Source organism: Petaurus breviceps, unplaced genomic scaffold (assembly GCF_028583685.1).
Source record: "Petaurus breviceps papuanus isolate PSGF00001 unplaced genomic scaffold, PetGlider_PUasm1.0 176, whole genome shotgun sequence".
Classification (NCBI taxonomy): domain Eukaryota; kingdom Metazoa; phylum Chordata; class Mammalia; order Diprotodontia; family Petauridae; genus Petaurus; species Petaurus breviceps.
The window spans coordinates 31407338-31429450 of NW_027185771.1; the positions used below are offsets into that span (position 1 = coordinate 31407338).

General features: G+C 39.2%; 1 protein-coding gene across 1 annotated transcript in view; it reads right to left on the minus strand.

Moving 5' to 3' along the window:
* Window positions 1-14688: 14688 nt before the first annotated feature.
* LOC138159471 (zinc finger protein 135-like) overlaps window positions 14689-22113 on the minus strand; it is a 49299-nt gene continuing 41874 nt past the window's right edge. The window contains exon 6 of the mRNA XM_069085837.1: window positions 14689-18010. Within this exon, the coding sequence (XP_068941938.1) occupies window positions 16293-18010 (1718 nt within the window). The 3' untranslated portion in view covers window positions 14689-16292. The remainder of the gene's footprint in view (window positions 18011-22113) is intronic.

Sequence of the window (22113 nt, forward strand, 5' to 3'; positions counted from 1 at the left end):
CTCTCTCTCTGTCTCTCTCTCTCTCTCTCTCTCTCTCTCTCTCTCTCTCTCTCTCTTTCTCTCTATCTCTTACATACACACACACACATACACCACTTAACACAAACAACACTCCACAAAGACAAACAAAGTCAGTACAAAACATACTCAGCAGCCATCCCTATAAAGGGACCTGTTGTCAGAGTGACCACTGTGATGGCAAGCACAGAGGTAGTTCACACCTTGTTTCAGCTATTGAATTAACATCTTGTTTCAGTTCAAGCTTCTTTTGAGCCTTGTATCAAGTCTGTTAAGAAATAGAATGTGTGAACCCCACAACTTGTGAACCCTAGAACTCATGAACTTCTGAAATAGGAAGGGGAGAAGCTAATGACCATATATAAGGAGAGGCCAGACTAGAGACAGCAGAACTGAGAAGAGGACTCTTGTGGTGGCAGAGTCAAGAAGGAGAAAATTTATGGCATCCCATCACTCTGTCTGCTCTCTCTGTGTTGATGTTTGTTTGTGATACTTTGTACAGAAGCCCTGGCACCTTACTGGAAGCCCTGAAAGAGGATTTTCAGGTTGTATGTTCACAGAAGTCCTGAAGGAGGGTTTTGGCATCCTGGGACATTACTGATGATTTGTGCTGACCCCTTGGACCTCGTTTGTTGATTCCTATGTTGATGATTTGTGCTGACTTGGACTTTGTTTGTCTGTGTTGTTTTCTACGTTGATAATTTGTGTTGAGTTTTCAGACCTTGTTGGTAGGTCTGAGTTGATTTCATAGGCAGATAGTGATGGTGCTGGCAATGTTTATGAATATTCTTGTGGATGTGTCAGGCTTTGGCTTCCCAGAGACAGGAACTGTAGGGGCCTTGAAGTGGATTGGACATTGTGAACTTCAGTGTAGAACAGGAACTGGATGAGAAGCTGGACAGGGAACTGGGAGCTCCCTGCCTTTGAACCCAGGTGACAGTTGGAGCTGGGACTGTGGAGGAACCATGGAAGCTGAGAGCCACCCTCGAGTCAAGCTGAAAGAAGACTTTATTTGGATACTGTGTACTGACTGAGGAGATTGTAATTAGCTGTGACCTAGGGGTGGAAAACTTTGACTTTTGTACTTTGTGATTGAATTAAGGATTTTGTGATTGACTAAATGAATGTACTTTGTTTAAAACTATGTGACCACTTTAGTGAAAACTATGTGGCCAATTTGGTGATAAGTTGTTAAGTTGTGACATGGTAAATGCTGTATTTTGATGTTGTAACTGTGAATGCTGTATTTTGATTTTCTATGAATGTTTTGTTCTGATTTGTTATTGAATAGAAAGTTCACTGTACTATGTAATCAGAACCTTGAAAACTGTTCACAGCAGCAGTCCTCTGGAAAGCTGCTCAGGAGTGACTTTACAACCGCATATCTAGATACTTACATGTTCTTAGTTGATAATTACAAATTTGGCAGCTGTCACTTTAGTGAGACATGTCACAAGAGACACCAAATTACCCATAGATCTTTTAATAAACCTTCAATCAAAGAGCCACAACCTCAACCAAAAGAGATGGGAGCTTAGAAATTTTGAGAGATCATGTACCCTAGCTGAACCACCAAACTAAATCTGAACTAGACACAAGGGATTCTATTCTGATACTGAATACCCAACGTAAAAAATGGTGACCAGCTGGGCAGGAGTCTTCAAATGCCATTGCTCCTACCAAATATGTCAACCTGAAATAAAGAAGGCTACTAAGGTAGCAACAACAGGGATCTTTAATTGAAGCAAGAGAATTGCAATTCAGGACACTACCCAGCACTGGAGTGAAGGAGTGCCTATGAGCACCAGAAAATAGAAAGAATGATATATTTTTATGTCAATAAATATATTTGTTGTCTTTTCCTTTTATTAAAATGAACCACCATATAAATGGTATATTTTATAAATATGAATATTTTAACCTCCTCTTTGTTTTTGCTTATGCCCCAATTTTCTTTGTTGCTATAGTTAGCATTTCTGAAACTCTATCATGGTAATAGTGAAAGTAGGCACTCTTATTCTACATATTTTTAAAGGCAAAACTTTTTAAAGCTGAAGACCTTAAAGATGTAATTGGTGTTTTCATCTCTGCTGCCTATGAAAGGCAAGAGATTCAGAAGAGATTGGAAGATTTGGTAAGTGAATAAGTGTTTAAGAAGTTTTGGATTTCAATTTCTGGACTATAACTTAAAATATGGAAATGACAAGGTCTTCTCCAGGGTTGGCTTAATAAAGACTGTTAAGAATGTGTTTGTCCTGATTCTTGCAAATCTAGTCGAAAAGACTTTAATTGACAAAGAAGGAAAGGGGAAATTGCTTAAGTATATCCACCAAGCTACATAATGAAATACTCAGCTGGATCTGTGGCTTTATTCATCAAGATAATCCCTCCAGTAACACAGATTGAAATCTATCTAGTCACATCATGTATACCCACATGTGACTCTTGTCTATAGTACAGATCTTGGGCAAATTACTTTAACTCTCTAGATCTTAGCTTTATCTGTGAAATAAGAAAATAGAATTGGATGATCTTCACGATTCCTTACAACTTTAAATCCTATGATCCTATGATCCTCCCATAAGTTAGGGTGTCCACCCAACATGCAGAGGGCCTAACTCACTTTTCTTTTGATAGCATGAGGATGCCAGCACATCAGCTCGTCAGTCTATTAGCCAATCCTTAAACATTTATTAAGTGCCTACTGTGTGCCAAGTACTCTGCTAAATTCTAAGAATATCAAAAATAAGCAAAAGATAGTCCCTAATCTCAAGGAGCTCACAGTCTAATGGGGGAGACAACAATCAAACAGTGAATACATCAGTCACCTCCTAGAGAGAACCCAAAACTGAGGACTTCCGGTGCCAAGATAGTGGAATGAGGCAGGAACTGCCTGGAGCCCTCCCCAATTCTCCTACAAAACAAACAGCCTCAGAACTGATTTAGGATCAGGGAAGCAGCTTACCAGCTCTGCAGGAATTTTGTTGTTTTTACAATATCTACTCCCCCCCATCTCCTCCATATCTCTCCCAAAGATCCATCCTTTATAACAAATATTTTTTTTAAAAGGGATAGTAGTAAAAATCAGCAAAAGCAACAAATACATCAGAAGAATGTGACATGCAATATTATGTAACTGGGGAAGCCCATCTCTGCAAATAGCAGTGTCAAGCTCTTCTTTGAGGTCAATTTCAATCCTTATAATTTAAAACTTTCAGTTTTAAAAGTTTTCTTACTTTATAATCTCACTTGTAAAAAGAAAATGTGGTGCTTTCATTGCAACCCACCATTATAAAAGGCAATAGCAAGATTGTGGCTGAGATAGTAAATCTTTTGATTTTCTTGATTCAGAATCAAAATCCCAGGATCTTTGGAATTTGATTAAATTCAAGCCAAAGTTTTTAAGCCTTTTGACATTCTGAAACCACAATATATTTAAAGTATCAAAAGGTGAAAAAACTCAGCCTCAAAAAGGACTGGCTCATGCATTTTAAAAGTATATCTGCCATGAAAAAAAAATGTTAGGAATCAAAACAAAGCTATCAGTGAAATTGAGATGTTAGATTAAGAAAGTGAGAAGATTTTTGAAATCAATATGATTTCAATTTTTTAAGAATAGCAGAAACAGTGGCAGCTAGGTGGTGCAGTGAATAGAGCACCAGCCCTGGAGTCAGGAGGACATGAGTTCAAATCCGGCTTCAGACACTTAACACAAAAACTAGCCGTGTGACCTTGGGCTATTCACTTAACCCCAAATTGCCCTCCAAAAAGCAAAAATTAAAAAAAAGGATAGCAGAAACACTAACAATTTGATATGTAATTTTAATAAGCATTTATATAATGCCTGTTATGTTCCAGGCACCATATCAAGTGCCCTTGTAAATATTTCCTCATTTAATCATCACAACAACCCTGCAAGAGAGATGTTATTATTAGGAAACAGTTAAGTGACTTGTTCAGGATCACATAGCTAGCAAGAAGTGTCTTAGGACACATTTGAACTCGTCTTCCTGACCATAGGCCCAGTGCTCTATCCAGTGTGCCACCAGCTGCTTCACAGCTATATATAATACCGATGCCTATTTCTATAGAGAAATATACAGTGAGCAAATGAAATAATCAAAACAATAGCCCTGAAACAGTTTCTCAGAAAGTCACTGAGTGGCCATTTGTTACTCCCAAAAACTTTTCAAAGTTACTTATTAAAGTCTCCCCAAGGAATGCCTTTTGGGGGGTAGATGCCATTATCCTGAAAGTGATCTTTCACATTCTGATTTCATACTGTGCAAAAATATGTCAGGAATTTTGCAAAATGCAAAAACTTTACAGAGCATACTATGATACCGTGCCATATTAAATATTATTTTTAGTGATTTTGTTGTGTTGCCTTTTAAAAATCAGTTTATGTATGCTTTAGAAAGATATATACACAAGCATGTTTATAATCGAAACATTTGATCACAATATATGGGATATTTTACATGTTAAAAATTGAACATAAGGCCTTTGTTGAGGAATTTGAACCCTTTTATCATATTTTTCCTATAGAAAAATTAAAACTTAGATCACTCCAATTTACCTTTTATATACCTTGCCACAAGTATGAAAACTTAATGTTTGTTGGAGCCTTTGTTCAGAATATATTTTAAAGATACATTTATTGTGAAAAATTTTGTTTAATAAGCTCATTTATTTCCTCTGAGAAAATGTGGAGTTGAATGATTATTTTTTTAGACCAATAGATTCTCCAACTTGGACAACTATGCTGCTATCTGGTAACAGTCTATATGTATAAAAGAAAATGGAAAAGCAAAGTAGAAAAAGAGCATGTTTATCTCTACAACTACAAACAAAATCATAGTTCGTAAACTAGAATATTTTCATTATAGAATATTTAACCACGTAAGATATTTTTAAAAGATTTTCCCTTCATTCATTACACTCCCAACATTACACTCCATTTTGATGCCTGTGATGTTAGAGTGGGGCTTCTCGAACTTTTTCCACTTGCAACCCCTTTTTGAATTTTGGCACCATCCCTTGGCATTGCATGGTCTCAGGGCATTATCGTGGAGTACAAAGCGCAGATGCTGTGGGTTCACAACCAAGGCGGCAGTGAACTCTCATGATGCACCAGGGGCAAGTGCTGCTAGAAACACTCTGGATTCATTACACATTTGATTTTGAATTAATTTTTGGTCATTGCATATTCAGGAGCCTTCTACTGTTGCCAGATTTTTCATGATCTTATATGGGGTCGTGACCTGCAGTTTAAGAGGCACTGTGTTAGAGAAGAAGAGACCTCCTCTTGAAAGCTTTCCCATATTCAGTACATCTAAAAAAAAACATTTTCATCAGCATAAGGGTTGCATGAAATATTCCAGGAGGACTAGCATCTCTGCTGGGAGGGCTTGTCAAGCCTTTTTCAGGGATGCTTATCCACCTTCGGTGTCTGCCTGTCAGTCACCTCTCACCTTGGCTCCAAGAAGCTGCAATCTCATCCCAGTAAACCAGGGCCAAACCAGGTTGTGGGTAACAGACAGGCCCCATATCCATTAGTGAATTGGGGGTGTGTGATGTCAAGACTTCCCATGGTTGTTAAAGTGACTGAAGTAGGTACTGTGGAGCATTTAGAGCTTGCTCAAACAACAGAATGCCAAGGTCATCCATGGCATCCTGGATCACTAGCAGTCTTTTTGACTTTTGTCTTGCCACTGGACTTTAATGACTCTGGAAGAGAGCAAGCTTGTCAACTTTGCACAACTTTGCCTCACTTATGTCCAATTCACACATGATCAAGACATCACCCCAAGCTGTCATTGGTCCTCTTCAAAAAATGAAGGACAACAAACAACATCAATATGAATTTTATGATGTTCAGGAGGGTGAGAAGTCTGGCTAAAGTTTTTTTCTATATACATTATATTGATTGTTTTTTTTCCCCAAGATGAATTCTATGTGAACTAATCAATGAAATCAATTTTAGCCTTTCTATCATTCATTACTTTCAGAAGAGTTTTCTCCAGAATGAATTCTCTCATTTTGAGTATGGAGTAGTAGTATTTTTCCTTTATACTTAAAGAGAAACAAAATGACATCACTATGTTGGGGTCAATGTACAGTATATCCAACTGTAACTGATCAGATCAGTACGAACTAGGAAGGCTCCACCACAGATCAGGCACAAATAATCCACATGAACATGGAGATGTCTCTAAATGTGCTCATTTCACATTTCTTTTGAGTTATTGCAATTCTGCTTTGCTCATAACGCACAGCACTTCCTTGAAGTGGACAGACCATGCTCCCATGTCTCACAATCAATTCCAAAGTTCTTAAGAGACTCCTTGTATCACTTTTTTCAGACCTCTGTGTGAGTTCTTGCTCTGAGTAAGTTCTCTGTAAAATAGTCTTTTAGGCAATCACAAGTTTGGCATTCAGACAAAGTGGACAGTCCATTGGAGTTATGCTCTGTAGAGTTTGAATGCTTGGCAGTTTAGCTCAAGAAAAGACCTTGGTGTCCAGTATCTTATCTTGTCAAGTGAATCTTCAGACTCTTCCTAAAACAATTCAAATGGAAGCAATTCAGTTGCCTGGCCTGGTGCTGGTATACTATCCAGGTATACAGTGAAGTCAGCATAACAGTTCTGTAGACCTTCAATTTGGTATGCAATCTAATCAATCTTCTCTCACACACTTTCCTTCAGAGCTTCCCAAACACTGAGCCAGCTCTAGCAATATATGTGTACATCCCTGGAAAGAATACTACCAAGGTAAGTGAACTAATCCACAGCATTCAGAATTTCTCCTTTTGCTGTAACCAATGGTTTCACATGGATGGTGTGGTGCTGGCTGGTGGAGAACATTTGTTTTTTTGGTGTTAATTGTCAGGCCAAAGTTATTACAAACAGCAGAGAATCTATCACTACTGTGTTGTATATCTGCCTCAGAGGTTACACTGAGAGCATGTAATGGCAAGCAAAGAAGTAATTAGTGCCCGATTACAGCTCTTTAATTATTTAGCTCCTTGTTTCAGTTCAAGTTTCTTTTGAGTCTTGCCCTTGATTATATCACATCTTTGTTAAGAAATAGGACTTGTGAAACCCACAGTGGGAGAGACTTGCCAAAGACAGAAACAGGGAGGAGCTAATGACCATATATAAGGAGAAGCCCAAGCTGGGAGAGAGCAGAACTGAGAAGGTGAATAGTTGTGAAGGCCAAGCACTCTGTTTGTCTTTTCTGTCTGTGTTGATTTGTGTTTGAAACACTTCGTACAGAAGCCCTGGGACCTTACTGGAACCCTTAAAGAAGATTTTCTTGTTGTCTGTTTACAGAAGTCCTGGAGGAGGGTTTCAGAGTTCCTGGGATTATACTGATGATTTGTGTTGAGTTCTCAGACTTTGTTTGGTGGTCTGTGTTGATTTCACAGGCAGAAAGTGATTTGATGATGGTGTCAGCAATGTTCATCGTGAATGTTGTTTTGGCTCCGTTATACTTTGTCTTCCCAGAAACAGAAACTGTGAAGGACTTGAGGTGGACTGGACACTGTGAGCTTTGATGTGGAATGGGAACTAGACAAGGAACTGGATGAGGAGTTGAGAGTTGCCTACCTTTAAATCCAGGTGACAGTAGGGTAAATTCCGGCAAAATCTAGGACCATGGAAGAGGAACCATGGAATCTAAGAGCCAGCCTCAATTCAAGATGAAAAGACCTCTCCTTGGGTACTTAGTGCTGATTGAGAAGATCATGATTTAGTGTGATCTAGGGATGGACATCTGACAATATCACTGAAAACATCAAATTAAAAAGCATGGGAGCCAGTAAACAGTTAGGCTTCGTTCCACTGGTGATTGGGAAAGTTCAAGAGCATTGTCCATTATCCAGTACCTGTGCAAGCATGCCTTCATGGAACTGGTGAATGATGCTGATGAACTTCTTTAGGCAACCAAATTTTGCCATGATCTTCCATAAGCCCTCATGACTTACAGTATCACAGGCCTTGGTCAGATCAATGAGTGTTGTGTACAGACCTCTGTTATGCTCCTGGCATTTCTCCTGAAGTTGTTGGCAGCAAACATCATATGAATCATTGTTCAACCCTTTCTGAAGCCACACTGGTTAGATGTGTGATTAGTTAGATCTTCCAGGTGAAGGAGGGCTCTGACAAGAATCCTGCTGGCAATGACTAAGAGAGAGCTCCCCCTATCATTATCACAGGACAAACTATTCCCTTTTCCTTGAAAGAAATGGACAATGGAAGCATCTTAAACTTTGGGGATTCAACCTCTTTTTACCATGTAAACCGGAAGATTTCAGTCAACTTTTGTATGAGCAGTGGACCCCCTGCCTTGAACCTAACAGTTGGAATAGAATTGGTACCAGGTGCTTTGCTACATGACAGAGTCACTTCTTCAGCTGGAAGTTCTTCTTAGAGAAGAGTTGACTTCAACCTGAGGCAAATAGTCAATGGCTTCAGCATTGGTTGATGATGGCCTATTGAGGACACTATGGAAGTATTTAACCCTATCTTCCCAGTATCATATCCTTATCACTAATCCATGTGGATGCATCAGTGTTTAGTAGTTGAGATGCATCATAGGGCACTGACCCATAGATAGCCTTCAGGACATTATAAAAGTCTTTGGATTGTTACTATCAGAATACGAATTTCATCTGTTTTTTTACCGAGCCAAAAATCCTGCATCTCTCCAAGCTCCACTTGCACTTCATTTTTGATGAAGTGAAAACACTGGCTTCTTAGAGATGAATAAAATATCTTGTTGGTAACCCTGTGGAGTTCTCATTTTTCATTTAGGAGCTTCTGAATTTCCCCATCATTTTCATAAAATCAATCTTGATGTTTATAAGTGTTCTGGTCCAGATGAGTAAATGTGGTTCTGTACACCAAATCTCAAAACTGCCCACTCTTTCCAACCATGTGCTGTTTCAGTTTTCCTCCAAGTTAACAACAAACTGCTCATTCAGGGAGAAGCATCCTAATCTGTTAACATCAAGTCTTCTGGTAGTTATCTTGCCTTGGGGCTGCTACCATTGTTGTATGCAAATGTTTAGCTTGGAGAGGATAAGTCTATGATCCAGAACTCTATGCCTTGTATTGTCTTTGTTACTCTCACATCCTGTCCCTCTCTTCTCTTTACAGTGGCATAGTCTACATATTTTATCTATTGACATATCTACTATATATGTCAATGTTTGCTGTGATGATGTATCCATAAAGTTTTACTTCATTTAGGTAAAGGAAGATAATGTTGGTGATAGAGGTACACAAATCTTCAGTAGCAAGTGACCTTTGCTGTTGTTATTTCCAACTCCTTTCTTTCTGAGAATACCCTGTCATATCTGATAGTCTGTACCTACTCTGGTGTCCAAGTCCCCTAGAATTACAAGCTTGTTCTTTTTTTTGGCACATTGATGATGAGGGTCTTTAGGTGTTCATAACATTTTTCTTTGACCTCATCAGAGTTTGTCATGGTGAAACCATTCTGTCAGTCCCCACCTTCCCCCCTCCCTTTTCTTAATCTCCTCCCTTCCTCCTTCCCTGTTGGGTAAGAAAGATTTCTATATTCAACTGATTGTGTACATTGTTCCCTCTTTGAGCCAATACTGATGAGAGTAAGGTTAAAGCACTGCCCATTATCCACCCTCCCATCTTTCCCTCCACTGTAATAGGACCTCTTCCTGTGAGATAATTTATTCCATTCCACCTTTCTCTTCTTCCCTTCAGTGATGCTGCCCTGAAGACCACCGGAGACCCTCATGTCTGATGCTGTGCTAGTGGTGAGGGGAGGTTGGCTGGCAGTGCTAGAGGCCATAGGGGTCTGGCAGCTTACCTGGTGCTGAACTGGTTCCTGGTGGTGGTGTCTGGCAGGTGCTGAGGCCAGGTGATTTGTTTCTGCATTTCCCTGGGGTATACACTGAAGCATGTGGTGGTCTGGCCTCTGGAGCCTGCCTTTTTGCCCCAGGTGATGCTGAAGCCTGATAGGGCTGGTTCTGGCTGACTGGCAGCTGCTTGTTTGCTTAGGCACCCTAGGGTTGCCATTTACCTCTCTGCCTGGGGCTGTGCTGCACCACTTGGAGGTCTGGCCACTGGATGATGCCTGTTTGCCCCAGTGCTACACTGAAGCACATGGTTATCAGAGCTGGAGTCTTCTGGTTCCCCTGGCTCTTCTAAGGCACGTGGGGGGCTGGTGTTTGCCTGCTCCACCACACTAAGGCTCAGGATCTCCCCCTGGTTTGCTGAGGTGGGGATTGCTGCTGGCTTGCTGGGATGCTACCTGTCTTGGATTGCGTTCCCCTTTCACCCAAGTGAGACAGATCTTTCTTGTTGATCATTCAAGTTTCTTGGGCTAAAGATTGTTTCACCCTATCTTTTTCTCTGGTTCTCCTGGAGAAATAAATGGCAAGTATATATTATCTTTGGATATTTTCAGTATCTTTGCCAAGAAAACCCCAAATGAGGTCACAAAGAATCAGACATGACTGGAAAACAATGGAACAACAATACAATTACATTTTTTGGAGTCAAACATTTACCAGTATACTACTGTGTAGACTCCTCTGTTTAACTTATAAAGCTCCCTACAACCTAATCCCAAACTATCTTTCCATCTTTATTGGATAGCACTTCCCTTCCTGAACTCTACAATTCAGTTAATCACCATCACTGCAAACTGTTCTCTCTGTTCCTCAGAGGACCCTTTCCTATCTCCAAGCCTCAGCACTGGCTGTCCTAGTGCTTAGAGTATACTTTTTACCTCTCCCTCAGAGTCCCTCTTCCTAATACATAATGAGATGCATGTGTGTATGTTTGTGTGTGTATACACACATGTACATACATGGATATGTATCCACATATTCACTTGGTGCTATATATGCATATATGTGTGTATATTTATATATACATATGAATATGCATATGTCACACATTTTGCATTTTTGCAAAGAAATATGACCTCAAGATTCCCATGCAAATAACTGAATCAGGCCAAGAGTTTATCTGAGACAAAGCATGGATGTAGTTACTGGTTTACTTGGCTCAGAATGACTGGTCATTGATGACCTGATTTCACAGGAAAACGATAACACTGCTGATTTTCCAATAATACCTTTAACTCATCTTTACCACATATATATATATATATATATATATATTTAATATGTAGTTGTTGTTGGATGTGGACTATAATTTTATCAATGTGGGCAGCTATCATATTTCCCTTCTATGCATATCAGCAACCCCTCCATAAATTCAGTCTGAGAGTTGCCCAGGATTACCAAAAGGTTTAATGATTTACTTATAGCCTCACAACTACGGTATCAGAGGAACATTCTATTTGAACATGGGTCTTTCTTACTATGAGACTGGCCCTCTATTTGTAAATATATTTGCAATGTAAATATATTAATTCTTGGAAATTGTCTATAAAAACTTTTTCTGGGTCATTTCACATGAAAATCTCATTGATATGCATCTTTGAAGAAGTTCACAGTAATTTTAAAATTTATTATACCCTAGGGGCAGCCAGGTGACTCAGCAAGTAAGAGGAAAAAGAGCGCTGGCCCTCGGTGTCAGGATGACCTGGGGATCTAATCTGGGCTCAGACACTTAGCACCATACCCAGAAATAACTGGCCGTGTAACCTTGAGCAAGTTACATAACCCCAATTGCTTTAAAAAAATTCATTATAGCCTTTGTATTTATGGTTTCCTCCCACTCCCCCCCCACCCCCACCACCAGCCACTACTGAGTCAGCTAAAGCTCATGCGGGAGGCCGGCCATCCAGAGCATCCTATGCTATTCTGTTTCTATGTCTTCATCTGAGTCCCTATATCTGTGTTTTCCATAGCATTGTGAGTTCCTTGAGAATATAACTTTTTTACCTTTCTTTGTATCCCTAGTACTTAGCATAGTGCCTTGAATTATTGTTTAATAAATGTGTTATCTTAACTATCTGAATTCCCTTCCTCCCTCCATGTTTCCATATATGTCTACTGAAATTATACCTTTAGCCCCAAGACTAAATTCCACCTTGTGAATTCTTCGTGGTTCTCCATTAGTATTGATCTTTTGCCCCTCAGACTCCCAGAGTATTTGGCTTACATTTCTATCAGAAACATCTTTTAATTCACATTATACTTATTCTTATGTGCTATAAGAGGTGACACAATACAAAGAATGTGGACCAATTCAATGAATTATTTATTATGTGCTTTCTGTGTGCAAGGCACTAGGGATACATAGGTTTAAAAAACAGTCTACACTTTCAAGTACTTTACTGGAAATAACCAGAAAGGGAAGTGGGTTAGTTATGTTTCAGTTTGAGAGACAACTTAAGTGTTGCACAGAGCAAAGAATTTTTAAAAAGCTAGAGGAAGAACTCCAACACATTGGATAGATCCTCTATAGAGGATTTATGGGAAGATATGAACCAGAATTACACAATTCTTGTAATCTGGCAGGAGCAGGTTGCAAATCTGCATCAGTAGGAATACCACCTACATTAGTGAGATCAAGGAACAGCTGAAATTTTGAGGTCTATGTGTGTCATCTCACAATAGACTGTAAACTATATGAAAGCACAGATCATGTTCTCAAGCATCTCATCATAACTCATGTATATATGTATGTATGTGTATATGTACATGTATGTATGTCAGTTTAAGGTTTACAAAACATGTATCCTTACAATGAGCCTGTGAGGTAATAGCATAAAAACTATTAGTTTAATTTTTACAGATGAAGCAGCTGAGGCTCACAGAGGTTGAATGACTTGGTCAAACGCATCTGTCAAAGCCAGGATTTGAACCTGGGTCTTCTAACTACAAAATCCAGGGCTCTTTTCACTACATAGTGGCTGCCCCCTCTAGTATGTACTCTGCATAGTTAATTATTTGCAAATGTATCCTGAAGTTAAAGGAAATGAGTAGCAGTCTGATAATGAAGGTAAGAGGTTAGGAGACAGAGGACAATGTGTTGAGGGTAGACAATTCAAAATATATGAATTCTGAAGCTATATGGTAGGGTATATTGGATGGGGTAAAGGTAACCTCGTGGGTACAGAGGGAAGTTCACCTCTAGAATCTGGTCAATGATGGCACAGTGTAGCAGCAGCATTCCTTTCCAGACTAGGTTTCTTACATGTTTTTAGATGACATTGAAGTCCTCTTGCTTTCCCTTGTTCACAGAAGAAAGGGGAAGGTCATTGTCACCATGCTGAGCTTTATCTTGGTTTATAATACTCTACTCTACAATACCTTTGTTTCCAAATGCCACATATTCCCTCTAAATCCAGACAGGAACACTCAGAAAGGATTAAAGAGGAGATAAAAAGTTCTGCCTTTCCCTGCTACTCTGGTTGCAGAATTATTGTTATCATAAAATGCTTAGCATAGTGCCATGCACATAAGCACTATTCATTAGTTTCTATTAACTATAAAAAAATTGCAACATGTACTGGGAAATGAGGATGAGAGAAAGAAGGCAAGAGCCCCGCGAAAGGTCCCAAAAGAAATCTTACCTCCATTCACTAAAAATGGTACCCTGATTGAGTATTCATGCAAGGATGCTACATGTTCTCATTCCTATTTATCCACCACACTTTTACTGGTACCATAAGGGATAGAAAAACAATAAGAAAACATGGCCTCTGCCCAAGAATGCTTCACCTTAGGGGAATTTTTGCTCATAGAATTCGACTGTGAGAATCACACCATCATCATCATTAAGGTATCACTTTGACCACATTGCAAGCAACTCATGTTTACAACTTTTTTCTCAGTATATGAATTGTGAAGAGGAATGAGTTTAAGAGTGATGAGAAAAGGGGCGGCTAGGTGGTGCAGTGAGTGGAGCACTGGCCCTGGAGTTGGGAGGGCCTGAGTTCAAATTCGGCCTCAACCACTTAACACAAAAACTAGCCATGTGACCTTGGGCAAGTTGCTTAACCCCAATTGCTCTCCAAAAAGCAAAAAAAAAAAAAGTGATGAGAAGGGAACCGAAGGAAATTGCTTTTCTTATTAACAAACTTGACTTCTCCAAATATAAGCCCAACTAGGGGAGAAGTGTATGAGAAAGTGGTAGAGTAAAAGGAATTAAATAAGGGAATGAATATGTGGAGAGGAAAGAAACATAGGTAGAAATGACACCATAAGTGAAAGCAAATTACTTTAGCTATGAAGCTGTTAGAAGATGGGGAAGAGTTGGATCCAAAAATAAAGGACTCATTATCCCTAAGAGTCCTCCCTTGTATACAACAGAGTCTGCTGATGTATGGGGTGGGATGGAGTGGAGGGTGGAGGATCAAAAAGGGAAAGGAATGCCAGAGAGCCTATGGAATGGAGCCAAAGAGATTTCCTCAGAGGTTATTAAACCACTTCAGCTAGTGTAGGGCTTTCTTGTCCAAGTCTCAGTGTGAAGGACTTCAGGTCCAAGATTGTATAAGGAAGGATAGCAATGGGCTTTAAGATGGCTTATATCTACTGGTTCTCAAATTCTTTGTAGGAAGAGAGACCTACATGACACAAGACTTAAGTGAAGGGCTTAAATGATATAAAAAATAAAGACTTATTCCAAATAATATAGCTTTTCAAAAATCTCATCAATATATGTTTTATACGATAATTTTATTTAGGATCTAACATGTTTATATAACACTTTACCACTTATCCAGTGTTTCACATACATGTGCTTGTTTGCTTCTCCCAAGATACTTATGATGAAGGTAATAAGTCTAGGTAGTAGTGTCAGGGAGGGAAATCAAGCCCATCTACCACCCTGTTCTATAAAGGAACATCATCCTTTATCACTATGTTCAATGAAGGGAAATGGCTGACCTTTCTTCCCCTTCACATACTTCTCAACCTCTTCTTTCTTTGATGCTACTGAAAGTAAAATTCTTATTTTTGTGTGGGTGGCTGTTGCTTGACAACTACTACTCTGAGGGGTGCTTTCCCTTTGTTGTACTTGCACTTACTCCTAAGTATTCATGCCCTGTCATTGTTTACACATGCTGGGACATCTCCAGTCATCCTGATCCGTATCTGGCTATCAGACCCAGATGGCTTTGAAGGAGAAAGTAAGGCTGGTGACTTTGCACAGCCCTCCCTCACTAAAATCCAATTCACTTGCAAGTCATAACATCATCTTCCTGATATCATGGTCTTCTCCAAGAACAAAGGACAAACTATCACCACCACCACTACCACTCCACCTCCAAAGTTTTTGACTAATATCAATTGATACAGAAAAGGTTTCTCACAAAATGCAGCACCTAGTCATGATACAAGAATGGGGGTAAAGTATTTTCATTAACATGATAAAATAACATCTACTTCAAACCAAAAATTAATATTATATATAACAGAGAAACATTAGGAGTGTTCACAGTAAGATCAATTTAAAAAAACATTAGTCTTCAATTTTATGACTTCTATTTGACACTGTTTCCAAAGTGCTTGAAATAACAATAATAAAAATAAACTAAAGGGATAAGCATTGGTAATAAGCATCTTTCCATGCAGAAGGGATATTGTGTAAATAGAAAATCCAGGAACTTAACAAAAATTGAGACAAAGAGCTCCCATAAGGTAGCAGAATATATGATAAAGCTAGAAAAGTCATTCATGTTTTTTATGGTGCTAATAAAAATAATAAACTAATAAAGAATGAAATGTCATCTATATTAATGACACAAATATGTGGTTATTAATTTACTAAGACTCATACTAAACCTTTGTAAAAAATAATTATACAAAATTATTAAGACAGAACCAAAGGAATTAAATAATTAGAGGGAACTATTTTGCACATGGGTGGGTTGAATAAATATATTTAATCAGTTATTCTTAAACACATTTAATTTAAAAATTTAATATAACATGTACAAAATGGATTCTTTTTTAGGATTAGACAAAGTAATGATGAAATTTATATGAAAAAGAAAGCAAGTTGGCAAAAATAAGCAATAATTTGTTGAGGAAAAAGCTCAGATGAAGTGGAAACTTGCTCTGCCAGACCTTGGAATATGACAGATCTTGGAACCAAACTATCTACTGATGAAAAATAGTTGTGAGGGAGTGAAAGGATTATCCCCCCTGATTAAATCATGGATCATTAAGGACCTTTTTAAAAATATGTCTTAAGTAAGCAACATGGTCAACATTACTGGCCAATATTTATAGGATTTCATTTTGATATAGATTCTTTCATGTTCATAAAGGATAAACTGCTATTGAAGGCTTTCTCACATGCATTTCATTCATATAACTTCTCTTCAGTATGAATTCTTTGATGTTTATTAAGCGATGATCTAGATCTGAAGGCTTTCCTACATGTATTACATTCATAAGGTTTCTCTCCAGTATGTATTCTCTGATGTTGTGTAAGGGATGAGCTGTGCCTAAAGGTTTTTCCACATTCATTACATACAAAGGGTCTCTCCCCAGTGTGGATTCGCTGATGCTGAACAAGATGAGTCCTCTGACTAAAGGCTTTGCCACATTTATTGCACTCAAAGGGTTTGTTTCTAGTGTGGATTCTTTGATGCCTAATAGCATGTGTGCTTTGGGTAAAAGCTTTTCCACATTCATTACACTTATACCGTTTCTCTCCAGTATGAATTCTCTGATGTTTAATAAAGGATGAGCTATTACTGAAGGCTTTCCCACAATCATTACACTCAAAGGGTTTCTCTCCAGTGTGTATTCTTCGATGCTGAATAGCATGTGTGTGCTGGCTGAAGGCTTTTCCACATTCACTACATTTATATCGTTTCTCTCCAATATTAATTCTCTGATTTTTAATGAAAGATGAGCTGTTACTGAAAGCTATTCGATATTCATTATACTCAAAGAGTTTCTCTCCAGTGTGGATTCTTTGATGTTGAATAGCATGTGTGCTCTGGCTGAAAGCTTTCCCACATTCACTACATTTATAGCGTTTCTCTCCAGTATGAATTCTTTTATGTTTAATAAAGTATGAGCTACTACTGAATGTTTTTCCACATTCATTACACTCAAAGGGTTTCTCTCCAGTGTGGATCCTATGATGCTGGCTAAGAGATGAGCTGTGAATAAATGTTTTCCCACATTTATTACATTCATATGTTTTTTCTCCAGTATGGATGATCTGATGTCGAATAAGAAATGAGCTCTCCCTGAAAGCTTTCCCACATTCATTACATTTGTAGGGTTTCTTTCCAGTATGGATTCTCTGATGCTGAGTAAGATTTGATCTGTACCTAAAGGTCTTTCCACAGTCATTACATTCATAAGGTTTCTCCCCAGTGTGGATTCGCTGATGCTGAACCAGGTGTGTTCTCTGAGTAAAGGCTTTGCCACATTCATTACACTTATAATGTTTCTCTCCAGTATGAATACTCTGATGTTGGATAAGCAAAGTACTTCGGCTAAATGCTTTGCCACATTCGTTACATTTATAGAGTTTCTCCCAAGTGTGATTTTTCTGAGGTTGAGTAAAGTATGTGTTTTGACTAAAGGCCTTTTTACATTCATTATATTTATACATTTTTTTCTCAGTCTCCATGTTATTACATTGGATAAAATTTGAGGTTTGACAGGAGGCTTTCTCAGAGCCATTATTTTCAGGTGTCTTTCTTAAAGGGATTTGTTTCAAAATGTCTGAATAATCATTGAGGATCATTTGATGTCTGTCATATTTATGGAACTTCTTTCTCATGAAATCTGTTTCTTGGGTAGCAAAGACTGACCCTTGACTGAAGTTTCCTTTAAATTTATTAAAATCATGATCCCTTACCATATTTGTGTGTTCAACTGTCTGCTGAGAATGTCTCTCCTGATTGCCCTGCTGCTTCTCTAACTTGACATTACATTCCCAGACATGGCCTTGTGAATTCTTAGGATCATCCATTATAAATCTTCCAAGGAACAATTCTTCATTTGAAATGTCCTTTTTTGAAACTGACTCTTTGCTTTCAGGTCCAATTTCCCAATCTAAAAAAGGAAATAAAATTTATAAAAATCTTATGTTCTTTCTGCTGAGAAAAACAAACAATTTTGTTATATGGTGAGTTCTACCTTCTCTATGAAAGAAAATGTCTTCAAAATTAGAAAAGGTAAAAATAATAATAATCCCTTGTGTTTAGATAAACTATAGTTTATTCAGGACTTTAAAATCTTTTATTTTATTTTACATCACAACAACACTATGAGCTAGGGAGTATAAGAGATAAGGAAAATTAAGGTTTGGAGAGACCAGGTGATTTGCATCAATCTATTCAATGGAAGAACAACAAATACATCTTAGATTTTATTACCCCTAATTTAATCCAGTGTTCTTTTCACTATATCACCATTTCTCTCGTAATTTTTCTATTTTCAACTTTTACCTTCTGTGGAAGAAGATTCTGAGAAAAGCAACAGAAGAAAGAAGACTTTGAACTGAATAAAGGAGAGGGAACATGTGTAGGTTAATGTTAAGACTCTAAACTTGTGAAAGACAGATATTGAACTTGAGGAGAAATGTAGAATGAGGAAAAGTTAAAAGAAAAAATGGAACTGAAAAGGAAAAAGTGATTAGTGTAAAGGAAGAGTTAATCTGAAGGAGGATTTAGGAATGAATGGGGAAAAGGATTAAGGAGAAAGATTTAAAAAGAGGAAATCGAAGAGGAAAGAACGGGCAAACCAAGGTAAATGAAAAAAGACAAGTAAACAAACTGTTACATAAAATATGTCAGCAAAGTAAATTGCTAAGTAAAATGAAAAAAAAGTTAGTGAGAATAGGAAAAAGAAAGTGAGTGTACTTGTCTAGTGACAGAGAGATAAAACCAAGATGGCAGAGTAAAGGCAAGGACTTGCCTGAGCTCTCCCCAAAGCCCCTCCAAATACCTTTTAAAAATGACACTAAAAAAATTCTAGAGCAGTAAAACTCACAAAAAAAGATAGAGTGAAACAAATTTCCAGCACAAGACAACTTACAAGGTCGGCAAGAAAGGTCTGTTGCACCAGAGTGAGAGAGGAATGTAGTTCAGAGCCAGTCGCACCAGCACAGACTACGGCCCAGAAAATTAAGAGCAAGCCTCTGGGAAAATGATTTAGTGGCAGCAGTGGAGGTTTCCATACCTCTCATCCCACAGACACCATAGACAACTTAGGGGGTCAGCAGGAAAGGTCTATTAAATCTGGCTAAGACTAGAGTGCAGTCCAACACAGGCCTCACTAGCATAGCCCAGGCTACAGTAAACCAGAAGCAGACTGTCGGAGTGACTAAATCAGCAGGACAGAAACAAATAATGAAGAAAATAACACCTTTAAAAACAGACTAGCCAAATGGTAAAAGAAGTTCAAAAAGCCAATGAGGATAAGAATGCCTTAAAAAGCATAATTAGCCAAATGGACAATGAGGTCCAAAATCTCACTGAAGAAAATAATTCCCTAAAATTAGAATGGATTAAATGGAAACTAATGACTTTATGAGAAATCAATAAACAATAAAACAAAATTAAAAGAATGAAAAAAAAGAAGATAATGTGAAATATCTCATCTGAAAAACAACTGACCTAGAAAATAGATCCAGGAGAGATAAATTTGGGGGGGGGGGTAGTTTCAATTTTATTGGCACTGAAACCAAACATATGACTTTAGAATAAACCCCTCCAGACAAATTAAAAAAAATACACACAAGACACACGCACAAAGTCTAGCCTTCTGCCCCAGCCTCCCAATTCTCGCTTTCAGGGACACAACATCAAGTTAACTGCTCTAGGCCTGGGACAGTGAGAGGACTGTTAAATTTTACAGCAAAACATGAACCTTCAGAAGAAGGCAGATGGCATCTGTGGACCTCCCCCTATCCCCATCCCATTGCCCACTGGGAAAGGGAATAGGGAGAAGCCAGGCCTGTCCAAACCACAGAAACCAGAGAGAACCAGAAAAAAAAAAGCCACAGAACAAGTAACAATAATAATGAAATAATCTAGCATGACCTAATGTGATGATACCATCACTGACAGAAAGTGTTTTACATTAATTTCCTGAAAAATATCTTTTTTTTAATCCAAAGTGCATTTGTTAATTCATTATTATGTACCAAGTACAATGCTAGGTGTCGATAATACATAGATAATTACAAAACAGTCCTTGACATTATTTAGCTTATATTCTCTTTCTCTCTCTTTTTACTTTTTAGTTTACATCATTCATTTCCACAAGATTTTGAATTACAAATTTTCTCCCCAATTTTCCCCTACCCATCACCCCAAAATAGCGATCCCACTGAATATCCCCTCCCCCAATCTGCTCTTTCCCATATCTTCCCCCATCCCCCCTCCAACTTTCCAGTAGGAAAAGATGGATCTCTATATCCCAGTGCCTGTATATCTTATTTTCCAGTTGTATGTCATATATATATATGTATAAAACACATAATTTATATATGTATATATTATATATATATAAAATATAATATAATATATTTCCCAATGCCTGTATATCTTATTTCCCATGTAAAATCCTTTTGAAGCTCCTCTATGGCCTATAACCAGCTCATATTTTTCTTGGAAGCTTTTGGTGCAGGAGTTCTGACTTCACTCTCTTCCTCCTGTTCCATGCTTTGATCCTTTTTGTCCCCGAAATAGGAGTCTAATATCGGATTGCTCTGTTTGCTTTGCTTGCTCATGTTGCCACTCAATTACTTGACTTTTGAGCTTTGTGCCACAGTAGATCTCTGCTACAAGAGAGGGGAGCTTTGTCCCAATCACTGGGGTTTTCTCAGCTGCTGGAGCTATTAGTTGGGTGCCCTCTCTGAAGCCTCCACATGCTCTGGCAATCTGGTCATACACCCCAGAACCTCCATCCCAGACAGTGATCCAGATCCAAGCAGGTTAAAGCAAGAGTGATTACCCCTCATACTGGTTGCTTGGTCCCCCTACAATCTGCAGGCTAGGAGCTCTGAAGCAGCCACATGGCAGCAGCTACATGGCCGCCCCACCTTAGCCACGTCTCCCTCCAGGGGGTAAAGGCTGGGCCATACTCCCAAACTCCTGGTTCCCAGAGTCCACAGTGCACTGACCTCTCACTTAGTCCTTAGCATCTATGGGTTGATGATTCTAGAAACTTCCACAGCTGCTGGTGATATGAAGTCCCTCCAGCTGGGGTCTGGTCATGGCCACCCTGAGGTTAAAACCATGGGCTCATGTGGGGTTGGGTTCCCAGAGTGCTGCGCTGACCCCTTCCTGCTGGCAGGAAGTCTTTAGTGGGAGGTTAGCCTCTCTCTGTCATTTTGTGGGTTTTCTAGCTCCAACATTTGTTTAGAGTCATTTTGTACATGAATTAGAGGAGATGGGAGGGGGAGCCACGCGGAAGTCCTGTTTCTACTCTGCCATCTTGACTCCATCCCCTGCAAAATATCTTCTTTATAATATAGTATACACTTTCAAGGTCTGGTAGAGTTGGGAGGCCAAAACACAGCCCTGATCCGAAATGAGAATAAGATTCTATTTATGCAGAAGAGGAAGGAGGGAATCCCTGTTTTATTTGATGGTGGGCAGGGGAAGGGTACATCATACAGGCATTATATTGGGAGGGTCCTGGTGCCCCGCCCCCCCAGCCATCCTGGCAAAGATGGCTCAGCAGTGTGCTGGACAAGGTGGGGTAGGGTAGGAGGGGAGGGCCAGGACATTGGAAAGTGAACAAGAGGCAGCCTCCTGCCTAGCACTCCCCCTGGAAGGGGTGGTGGAGGAGAGGGGCTGTCTGTGGAGAGCTCACTGGTGGCGGGCATGGTCCTATCTCCTCCATACACACCATGGAGGTGTGTCTTAGGAGACTGGAGCATCTCTGCTATGGAGTGATAAAATTTAATGAACCCCCCTCCCACATACACCATAGAGAGAAGGAGGGACTGGTTGGTGGGAGTCCTTTGTCTGCTCAGGCCTTCAGGCCATGGTGGATGCCACAGACCCAGGAAAGAGCTGGGTGGCCCCTTCCTCAGGACAGGGGGTTGTGGGCTACTCCCCTGGACTTTCTGTTCAGTCTTGCTAGGGAAGGAAGGCAAGGAAGAGCTGGCCCATGTAGGGGAGAAGAAGGGACAGCCCCCCCCC